General features: G+C 37.0%; 1 protein-coding gene across 2 annotated transcripts in view; it reads right to left on the bottom strand.

The window, feature by feature from the left end:
- The window catches only part of casp2 (caspase 2, apoptosis-related cysteine peptidase), a 62,302-nt gene that overhangs the window by 4,663 nt on the left and 45,218 nt on the right, over positions 1-12,421 (bottom strand). For both annotated transcript variants that reach the window (XM_039763726.1, XM_039763725.1), the window contains exons 9-10: positions 12,229-12,378; positions 4,588-4,697 (exon numbers count right to left, since the gene is read on the bottom strand). In XM_039763726.1, the coding sequence (XP_039619660.1) occupies positions 4,588-4,697; positions 12,229-12,378 (260 nt within the window). The remainder of the gene's footprint in view (positions 1-4,587; positions 4,698-12,228; positions 12,379-12,421) is intronic.

Genomic DNA, 12,421 nt, shown 5'->3' with positions numbered 1-12,421 from the left:
AGCAGTTCTAAATTGGTCCAGTGTGAGTGCAACAGCAAATTTGTACATAAGTTGCTTACTGCAATGGACTTGCACCCCATTTGAAGTTGGTTCCTGCCTTGGGACTGATGCTGTGGGAGTTAGCTCTGCCCCTCTCTTGACCATGAAATGAATTAAGTGGACTTGAGAATATAATGTTATACTGTATATTTGGTATACATACTGCACTTAGTTTAAGTAACACACAAACACATACACACAACACTCACATGTGGTAAGGAATGAACCACCGTTTACATCAAGGTAGTCCAGTGGTCATTAACATTCCATTTTTATAAAAGATGACAAAGACTGACAAAACTTATACTAAGTAACAGACAAGCTACAGTCAGTCAACTAAAAGTTGAGTAATGTGGGAAGAGACATAGAACCACAGAAGGAATTTGCTTATGGCATACTCATGTTTTATTATACCCACTTAATCCACACGTTCCAAATAGGAAACAAGGGTAAAACTTTGTCTGATCTAATTAACTGCTTTCAATTCATGCTAAAGGCAGAAAAAGATTATAGCAACAACCTCTTCATTTTTAGGACGCATCTTACCTGGTATTAGCAATGCAGTACAGCCGTGACACTGTGCAGCAGACATCTGCAGATTCACACAGATTTTTTTTTTTTCTCCAGCCTAAGTGGAGTTTTTTTTTGTTTTTTCTGTCATCCTGGCCATTCGACCTTACCTTTTTCTTTGTTACGTACTGTAAAATGTTATCGTCTAATCTTGTTTATGTTTTATTATAACTTCCTTTTATTTCACTTTGCAAAGCACTTTGAGCTACATTTTTGTATACAATCATGCTACATAAAAAATGTTGGTGTTGCCTCCATCTAATTTAATGATATGGCCAAGCTACATTATGATACTTTCGGCAACTTGTGCAGTCTGACCCAGAAAAATTCAAGACAAATAGAGGACAAGCTGGCTATTAGATTGGTGGATAATCAGTGTACAGTAAGAAGTACCATACTGGAGCACTAAGCATAAAAAGGAAATACGTTAATATAATTAGCCATAGAAAACATGCCCAGCTTTCACCAAATAATATGCTGGTGCTGGTACAAGATAGACAGAGCAGACACAAAAACTGATGTGTTATCAGCATAAGGCAAGGTGAACTCAAAGGCCATCAAATGGTCTTGGTTTACCACAGTAATAAAGTTATATGTTTAGGGATGGTACTTTTAAAGTGTTGATAACATTATTGATATCTGGTTAACAGCATGAGGCACTGCTAATTAAATCATAACTGAAATCATGCATACAACACTCATACAAAAAGTTCATAAAGTTGAATTGAAAAGCATGCAGGTAAGATGCTAAAAAGCAAAAAAAAATTAACCTCAACATATTTTATGACTCTAGTCCCAATCTAAAATATCTCTGGTATAAACAAGTACTTAAATTTTCAATGGTTATGCACACTGTGTAAGTTGGTTAAAACAGGTTCAGAAAGGTGCTGTTGCCAGTGCCTTGACATAATTGTATAAATTCTGCTGGTAACTTAAAAAGCTGTTAATTCCATTAACTCCAGAATACCAGCCTAGACTGCTTAGCCTCTATACGACTATTGTATAGTCGGGATCATGTAATGCTTCCATTCTCAATATTTAAAAGTCCACTGTAATCATCCTCTTTAATAAAACCCTTGTGTGCGTCCAGTGTCCGTGTGTGTGTCTTCTGGTGAAGTGCGCATGCGCGGGGCCACACAGCACGTGTTCAGTCTCTTCCTGTGCATTCACTGTGCAGAGAGATACGCACACACACACACACAGGCGCGCGCGAGTCACGCACACACAGAGGCGCGAGTCACACGCACGCACGCGCAGACACACACAGACGCGCGCGAGTCACGCACACACACACGTGAGACAAACAGGCGTGTGACAGACAGACAGACACAGACACACACACAGAGGTGTGCGCTTAAGAGACACACACGCGAGAGACACACACACACAAAGGCGCGCAAGAGAGAGACGCACACACAGGCACGCGCGTGCATTGTTGCAATGTTACTTTTTTTGGTTGTTTATTAAATTACAGATTTTTCAAATGTTCATTTTTTCCCCTGTGCTTAAAACTCATTAAAAAAAGAGTTTTTAGCGAGCGAGTAATAAGGCTATAGCGCAAATTCTTGCAGTGTTAGTTTTCTCTGTTGTTCAAGGTTTTCTTAGTGTTAGTCAATGTTTTTACATTTAGTTTACTATTACGCTATGCTTTCTATGGTATAGTTAACTATATTTGTAACTTGAAAAACTATATATTTACATACAGTTCATACGGTCTGGAACGGATTATGGTCGTGAACCGAGGTTCCACTGTATTACTGTCAGACAAAATTACAGGCATTTCACGGAAATACAAACCAGTATTACTGAGAGAGAAAATTAAAGGCACACAATACAGTGACACATATTACAGCCACATACAAGGTCCCTTTTCATTTAATATAGACTGTTCATACAAATGTTTATGCACTACTGTTTTAGCGCCCGTTATTTTAACGTGCTTAATGTCTAGTAATATATATATATATTGTGCCTGAAGTGATACCAGTTATCTCTTCTTTTCTAAAGTGCTATTCTGACATTTTCTCCTTTTAAAAGCTTTCACCTGCACATCATTGTGATAATGCTATCCATACTTTACAGTGCTGTCCAGTGTCTTGAACTATTGATGTGCTTATTAGGCTCATTCAGTTCATTGAATATTTTATTCACACTCATTGTTTCCTGTACTATAACTTTCAATACATTTTAATTTAACTAATCACATTTCCTTCGAATTGTGGTTTCATTTTAGTGTATTTCTGGCCTTCTAAATAACTTGTAATTGGAAGTAGATAAGATAAAGATTAATGGACTGGTTATTCATGCTATGTATATCAAGATTAGATTTCAAACTTTGACAAGCAATGTGAAGGTGGGTCACTAAATAATAATGCTACAATTTCACAAATTTGCAAAGCAATACATGAAATCAGCATCTGAAGCTACAACTCCATTCATTTACTGCTATGTTTCACTCTATAGCTTTAAGCATTCAACATGGTATCTATCACATTAATCAAACTTCTTAAACATATAATGACAATGAGCTTTGGCCACTGTATACTTCAAGTATGTCTTCCATGTCAACCTCAAGCAGCAAATATTTAGTTTTACTATTTTACAGAATACGGAAATTAAAACTAAAACAGTCAGAAATTGAGAGGTGACATCAAAGAAGCATCTAAAATTAAGAAAGGGCTAGTAAGTACTTTTAAATGTGTTCTGTGTAGTTTAAAGCAGTACTTCAAATAACTTAAGACACTCAACTCTGCAGCACTGTAGAAACATTGAGTAAATACCAAACGGCAATCTGTAGTTGCAAAAAAAGATTTCTAAACCCTTTGGTATTACATGGTCAAGTCAGGTTGAGGAGCATGCATGGCGTTGCCACACCCACTACACGACGAAACAACTCGGGATCCCGGTTTGCAACCCCCCAGGCAGACATGTGGTCCAGTCCCACCCTCTGGAAATGACCCTCTATCTGCCATAGCCAGGTGTTACGTGTGCGACCACTTGGCCTGGTTCAGCCACTCGGATCCCCAACAATGAGGATCTTACGAGCTGGGTCACCCTCAGGGGGAAACGCGCCACATGGCCGTAGTGCCGTAACTGACACTCCCTCACAATGCAGGTAATGTGCCTCATTCGGGACTCCATGAGCAACCGCTCATTCGACACAAAGTCAAACCAACAGTACCCAAGGATTTTCCGGAGAGAGACAGTACCAAAGGAGTTCAGTCTTCGTCTCAGGTCACTGGATAGCATCCATGTCTCACAACCATATAGCAAGACAGGAAGCATCAGGACTCTAAAGACTTGGACCTTCGTCCTTTTGCATAGGTATCGGGAGCGCCACACCCCTTTACAGCGACCTCATGAATCCCCATGCTCGGCTACGATATCCAGCAACCTTGAGGGGATCCCACAAACCCTCAGGACTTCCCAAAGGGCAGCTCGATCAACTGAGTCGAACGCTTTGTGAAAATACAAAGGCTGCAAAGAAACTCTGCCGATATTCGCGTTTGAGGTTCCTGTATTACATGGGTTCCTGTATTAATAGACAAATAAAACATGCTTTAACTTAACACAAAAAAACTGCAGTATCCACTTTAAATTCCTGGACATTCTTAAAAGCAGGACTTAGTCTTTTCATGCCACCCATCGCCAGTTTAATGGTCCAAGTATAATAATTATGGTTACAATTTATTCAGTCACTATTACAAACAAGCTCAAAATGGCTTTCAAGTGCCACCTTGTGGTGAAAACTTTTAGAAAAACATATGCCATAATATTTTTTAAAAGGTACATTTTTTTCCCTGAAATAAATACAAGTCACCAAATGAGATTTCTAGTAACCAGACTCATGAAATGAATGCAAACCTGAAATTAAACATTGTTACAAAAATGCTTTTAATTTTGTTTGTATCCAAAATACAGTCATTTATAATCAGCAACAATGACATATAATGTGTTACAATGTATTTCTTCACTCACCTCAACTAACATATCTGCAACATGTCTGTCTTTTGCTCGCTGACGAAACACAATATTAAGTGCCTGAACAAACCACGATCCTTGTTTTGTGTTCCTAAGAGCAGCAGTTCCTGAAGCATATTAAAAACATACAATAAATATATGCATACATACACACACACACACACAATAATGCAGACTGGCTTTAGTAAAAACTAATCACCCTTAAAAAGTCTGTTGTGTTTTACTTACAATATCTGCAATAGGAAGAAAGATAAAAACATGTTCCAAATAATTGAAGTGAAGTGTAAAGACAAACTCAAATTTGTTTATGATTCAATTCAGCGGCAGGAACAAATAAATTAAACATTTCAGCACCATTTCTGTTTTAGTGAAATACATGGGTGAAAATATTGTTTATCTGTTGGCAAACATTATTTTCTGCACAAAGCCAAACATATTACAGGTATAACGGGGTGCCAGGAGATCTGACATGACAGTGGGTGCTATAGATTAGGGCAGGGCCAAAAAAACATCTGTTATATAAAAATAAAATATGGCACTACTACTGTGGAGGTTCATCAAGGATACAGAAATACTGCTCTGGAAGTAATTAGTCCATGGATACAAGAACATGGGTAATGGGGAAGAACGTATGATTTAAAAGAAGTTTCCTAGCATGACAAGTGGCAGCAGGTGGGACAGTTAAATTATGTTTGGTCATGCTTTCTGTTATGGTGGACATGCTACCTGCAACTTGCCTGACCTTTCAAGGGAGAGCTGAGACTTAAGGCTGCTGGAATGTCTGCTGCCTGTACTGGGATTCTAATAGTACATTCAAGTACATTCAAATTGTTGAGTGGTATTACATGAAAATGACCTCTGGCTAGAGCTTAAAAGTTACCTCTAATAAGTGCTATAGAGATCATGGAGGTGGAACAATAGATGTGGAGCAACAGCTCAACTTGCAGGAATTAAAGAGAATAAAGACTGTGGAAAGAGGGGTATAGGAAGTAGTACAGTATTTACAATAATAAGGTATAAAATGGACCAACCACTGCATTGAATTTTATCCTGATTATTACAGAATACTAAATCTAGACAGGCTTCTCTCTGTATAGGTGACTTAATATACTGTAATGAAAAGCAATCAATTGCTTCCAAAACCTCTGTATTTTTGTGCGTTTCTTAAAGTGTTTTTGATAGCTGCTCTAGAAAATGTTTGAGTAATTGTCTGTTAGACTATGATTCCTGTACATTTCCAATAAAGAATTTATCACCAAAAAAAAATAATAAAAATAATAATCACACAGTCTGAGTGCAGGGTCACTAGGTCTCATACATAGTTTAAAGATAATAGGTTAGATCAATCATCTCTAAACTAAGTAAGTTAGCTTTGTCCAACCAGGACACTAGTGCTGAAGGAACAAAGTTCCATATCACCATAAGCTTGTTGTGGAAAAGGCTGAATGAGAAACTAGATTAATAGAAATCTTATGAATGGCAAAGATTCTTGCAAGAGCTAAAAGAACCAAGAATTTAGGGGTGTTGTTATGATGCAAACAGCTATTTAGTTAAGCCATATAAAGCTGTACTTTTTAAAATGTTGTAACTCATATTAGGTTCATCCAGATGATGAAAAACAAAAATTCAAATAAACTACAGATAAACAGGAGATTGATATACGCAAGTTATTGTTACACTGTAAGCTCTAAACTGCCACCTTGCTGCATTTATATATGCAGGGTGTATCACAAACAGTTCATTTGCACAGTTTTGATAGATGGCTAAGAATTTTCTTTTTCTATTATACAAGATTTTTTTGTTTTTGGCATTTATTATACATAAGTTTCTTGCTCTGAGAAACTGAGTAAGATCTTAGCTGGTAAATTTTTGGCTCTGTTACAGATTCAGCCATTCATAATTCACAAGTCATGCCGCTATTACACACATACAGAAACGCAGAACTTCAGAAAGTTTATAAAACCAGCAATGAAATCCTGATCTGGCTTGTGGAGCATTTGAGCTTCTACAGAAAAACAGCAGTTTCAAATCTCAATCAAGGATAAGCAACAATCTTCTTCAAACTGTAGAATTAAATTTGTACACATTTTAAACTTTTATAATTTTAAAACTGTTACTATACTGTAGTTTGTGAATGTAATGCATTTTCAGGTTTACAGCCACACAGTGAAAATGTAAAGTGAATTTTTGTAGTAAATAATAAACACACCAATAATAATACAGTTTTTTAAATTGTACTTTTCAAAGCACTCAAGGACACATTACAAATATAAATTTACATAACCATAGATGACAGCAATACTACAGATACATACTCTACAAAAATGTACAAAATTATATTCACATATCAATATTTCATGCAATAATGCCTTTAACGCTGTGAGGCACAGTACAAAGGGTAAGGGTATATAAAGCTTAAAGTTACAGTATAAACATTTTTAACCTTCTTTATAATGCTGTGCCATAATTTATAAAAAGTTACTGTGTACACATTTATGATTTTATAATTGTATGTACTGTACTACAGAATAATAAGAACATAACTTGCTGTTATTGTAAAACATGCACTGATTTACTACAATCTGAAGATGATAGTAATATTAATATAGAATCATGTCGTAATAGGAGATTGTTTTGGAACAGACATTACTTTCTTCTTTTTTAAAAACTTGCATTGTCTTTATCGTGGTAAATGGCAATAGACTAAAGTAACCAGGTGGTACAAAGCCAAGCATTACTTTCTTTTTGTTTCTTATATAACTGCAAATTAGGTAGACAGGAAGCATTAGGTGAATTGAAAGTACATTGGTTAGAACTTCTGTGTATGAATCCTGAGCGCAGTGGTTCTTTTTGTGAAATTTACATGTTCTTTGTGTGCTGTAGTGTGTTTGAATTCCACTTACACTAAGATATTAAATATTTTTTTCTAAGTTAAAGGGCTATTGACTCTAGTAAATAAATGCTTGTTTAAAAATGTTTCATTTCTACTTGCAACATTCATTGTGTTTTCAGTGAAAGTTGACCTGTATGATTAACACTGATAAAACACAATTTTTTGTTTTGTCAATGACAAGTGATAAATGATATTCTAACCATAGCTTGTTAGGTCAAAGATTGGACGCACATTGGTCACATTAAGCAGTGCAATTCTCTGTTTCTGACAACTGGGTTGTGTTAAAGATGTGCATTGGCAGAAACAGCACAGGTGTCATGCTGATGTTGCCTTTTAGAAAAGTTAAAAGAAAAACAACAAAAATTCAAAGGCATGGCAGCACATTGGTTATTGCTGATACTTTGCTGACTAGGCCATGCGAGTTTGAATCCCCTTCCTGGTTGTAGTCTGTGTGGATTTTGTGTGTATCCACATTTCTTCTGAAACGTTTAAACAAATGTGCATATTAGGCTATCTGGGCATCCATCCATTATCCAACCCGCTATATCCTAACTACAGGGTCATGGGGGTCTGCTGGAGCCAATCCCAGCCAAAATAGGGGGCAAGGCAGGAAACAAACCCTGGACAGGGCACGCACGCACGGACGCACACACACACTAGGGACAATTTAGGATCAGCAATGCACCTAACCTGCATATCTTTGGACTGCGGGAGGAAACCCATGCAGACACGGGGAGAACATGCAAACTCCACGCAGGGAGGACCCGGGAAGCGAACCCAGGTCTCCTTACTGCGAGGCAGCAGAGCTGCCCACTGCGTCACAGTGCCGTCTATTTGGGCATTGTAAATTTTAAAGTGATGGGACAGCAGGTAAGAAAAAAATTATATTAAATTAACAACAAATTTTTTTAATAGAATTTAAACAATTTCATTGATATTGTTGTAATAACCTATATAGAAAAACTGAAAATAGTACTTTTTGGAGAGCCACACAACTCTGAATTGGGTTAAGCAGTTTTAAGAATGTTATCAACATTATTTGTACTGTTATTTGTGCTGATGAAAACATTATATGCACACTAAACTGGTTGATGAAAGAACTGAACACTTTCTGGGAAATGTAATTTTTTGATTCTCCTATTACAATGTTCACTAGAACACAAAAAATGCGGATTTAATGATGGTACTCTAAGGAGTAGAAAGCAGGAGAAGAGGCTTCATAGGCACAAGAGGTGGCTTCATATGCACTTTACCAATGGGCATTACAATATTTGGAACAGAAAATGTGCTGAAAGAAGAAACAGCGCTACCAACAGTTTTATTGATCTCTTTAAAATACAGATTACAGAGTAAAATAAAAAAAGTTAGTTGCTTGAACATTTATTAAGTGATTTCGTTCTATTTATGAAAGTTACCACGTATAAATATACTATAGATCAGGGTCCAGAATTTGCGTCTTTCAAGAATATCAGCATCTTTGTGATTTACACCTGAAATTAAGATGTGCTTCAAATCTTAACTGTATCTACTTTTTATTTCACTTATTACATTTACACTTGTCAAAAAACACTGAATCAAGAGGAAGTCCCACACATGCCCAGTACAGAGTGGGAGTTTGGTGGTTGCTTGTATTTATCAGAGAAGCACAGTGCACAGCAGGGCTAACCTGTAGTTAGAATAGAAACTGCCTGCTTGTAAAGATTGTGCTGTGCAGGAAATCCACTGAGTAAATATTAAAGATAATGAGGTGATAGCTTTCCTCAGTAAAGAATTGTCATTTCCATATTATATTTGATACAGTTTTTAAAAAGTATGCATTTTTGTACTAAGATAACACATGCATTTATTCAAGGAAAAGTATAAAATGTAACTTTCTAAAAGGTAAATAAACTTAGAATTTTAAAAAAATTTCCAAAATAGCCACAGTGACCGAGTAGTAGTAAAATTCCACATTAGGTATATGTAAATGGTCATAGTGTCTGGTTACAATACAAATTAAACATTGTTTATTTTCTCTGAATATACAACAATGTATCACTTTCTTTAACATGTGGCAAAATGTTTTCATCAGCATGTGTTTGTTTTACGGACTAACCATTTTGATGTTTTTAGAGAAAAATTAAAACTTTTTGAGTCTCTAATGGAGTAGAAAAAGATGTTACTTGTAGAAGCAAAATACTTCTAACACTTTTTTCTACATGAATGATGTGAAAGCCAAAAATATGGCACATGTAGGTATTGCTGGAAATATTTAGCATGTTGTGTACCTGATAAAGCAAAACATTTTCTTCCAGTGAAGCACTGCCCTTCCTCCTTATTTTTGCCCATTATTGGTTATTTAATGTGCCTTTTTTGCTGAGTATTTGGCCAGCCCATAGACATTTGAGGATTGATTTATTTTTTTATTTGAATTTTGAGTTTTTTTTAAATTTGCAATTCTAATGTTACATTTGAATACCAAAAACTACAACGCAGACATATGTAAAGGCATTTTAAATGGATTTTAAAACATTTTTCTAAAATAAATCTTTTATATCCTTGAAAAAAGCAAGTAATTACAGTCAAAGATGTTCTTTAGATACAACAATGAAGAGTGACGGCAATTAACTAATGGTGCTTTTTGGGCTAGCGGCAGATCCGGAATTTCATCACACTCAACTCTGTTTACGAGTGTTTTGCAAGACGAGCAAAAATTTTTAATAAATTTTGACTTGATAAACGAGCGATGTCTTGCAATACGAGTAGTATGGATACACTTTGTCTGCTGAGCGTCATGTGATCACAACTGAGCTCGCCTGCCCAGCGCCTCTCTCTTGCTCTCTCTCTCTCTCTCTCTCTCGCTTGCCCAGCACCTCTCTCTCTCTCCTTATCCTGCTCGCTCGCTCGCCCAGCGCCTCTCTCTCTCTCTCTCTCAATCGTTTCCTATTCTCCGTCCGAGTCTGTGTGCCTCACTCATATAGTCAACATCCGTACGAGCGTATACTGTTTACTACAACATTGTGACTGTGTGTGTGTGCGCGCTGTGAAGTGCGAGTCCCCATTTTGCTCCCCAAAACACAAAGCTGAGTCTCAGTACTTTAACACCAGCTTTATTCAGCTTGAAACAGCAACAGCGCTGCCATTTATTGTAGCGGGATCTTTATAATGCTCCTTGTATGACCCATTGACGACAGCCGTTTATAGCATGTCTGCGATCTTTTTGGATGCGCTTATACGGCGAACTGCTACATCGCTGGGAGACTGCGATTGCTTTGGGGCAGCTCTTCAGCGTGTCGTCCCGTTGGGTGGAATCCCACATGAGTTTAGAAACTCACCCCAGCCATGATTCTTTTTAAAGGTAAAGTGCAGGTTAATTTGTATTATGTATTTTACTTTATATTTTGTATTAATCATTTTTATATGAATAGTTTTGGGTTGTGGAACGAATCATTTGAGTTTCCATTATTTCTTATGGGGAAATTAGCTTTGATATATGAGTGCTTTGGATTGCGAACACGTTTCCGGAACGAATTATGCTCGCAAACCAAGGTTCCACTGTATATCAATGCGAATTTCCCCATAAGAAATAATGGAAACTCAGATAATTCGTTCCACAACCCAAAATTATTCATATAAAAATGATTAATACAAAATATAAAGTAAAAATACATAAAGCAAATTAACCTGCACTTTACCTTTGAAAAGAATCATGGCTGGGGTGAGTGAGTTTCTAAACTCTTGTGGGATTCCACAATGGGACGGCGGAAGAGCGTCCCAAAGCAATCGCAGTCTCCCAGCGCTGTAGCAGTTCGATGTACAAGCCAATCCGAAAAGATTGCGGATATGCTATAAGTGCCTGCCATTGATGGGTGATACAAGGAACAAGGGACATTATAAATGCGCTGGGCTCAGTATTACTTTCCCCCGCCCCTGCCTGACTGCTGTGTTTGTGTATAGGAGAATGAAACATCCCGCTACATTAAATAACCTCACTGTTGCTGTTTCAAGCTTAAGAAAGCTGGTGTTGCTAAAAGTACTGAGACTCCGCTTCGAGTTTTCGGGTGCAAGACGGGGAATCACAAGTCACAGCACAAACACACACACACACACAAACACACACACGCACGCACACACACACGCAGTCACAATGCTGTAGTAAACAGTATACGCTTGTATGGATGTTGACTATATTAGTGACGGAATTAAGGCTAGAAACTGCAATTAATTACATTGAGCAACAAGAAGAAGCTACAGGAATCGACATAATGATGCTGCAAAGATGGCAAGACTTCACAGCAAAGAAACGGCACTCGTCAGGAAAGCAGACTACGATCAAAAATGTCTTAAAATCATCACAGGACTGAACTTTTTAAGTACAGTACAAACTGTATTTAACGTCAGACAATTCTGTAACTGTAAGTTCATTTTTTCAGTTAATTTATTCTGTTGTTTTGTTGTAAAACATGAGTATTAGGTTCGTAATGTGTAAAATTATAACATAGTTTGACATTTAATAGGTTTTTTCTTAACACCTGCCATTATCCAACATTTTCCCTTATCCGACGTTCGGCCGGCCTGTTTATGTCGGATAAGCGAGACTCTACTGTATATGTATTTCCTAGTTGCTATACTAAATATTTCATGACTTGGTTAATGTTATGCATACCATGTACTGTGTGCAATTGCATTGGTATAATAACCAAATAAAAGAGCACACGGAAATACAAAAATAACGTGCAAGATTAAGGAATTAATCTACTGCAAACCTTTAAGAGAAGCATATCCACAAATCATGTCTGACTGTGTTGGAAGGCGAGGTTTCTGTGGCTTTGAAATACCAGCATCTCTCTGTTCACAGCCTGGTGACTCTGCTCGCTCTGAACCATCCAATTGGTCTACTCCTGCATCAGGCATTTCTATAAATATCAGACAATTTCACATTGGTTTAAATAATCTCAT

Source organism: Polypterus senegalus, chromosome 9, assembly GCF_016835505.1.
Source record: "Polypterus senegalus isolate Bchr_013 chromosome 9, ASM1683550v1, whole genome shotgun sequence".
Classification (NCBI taxonomy): domain Eukaryota; kingdom Metazoa; phylum Chordata; class Cladistia; order Polypteriformes; family Polypteridae; genus Polypterus; species Polypterus senegalus.
This window is presented reverse-complemented; position numbering and strand designations above follow the sequence as displayed.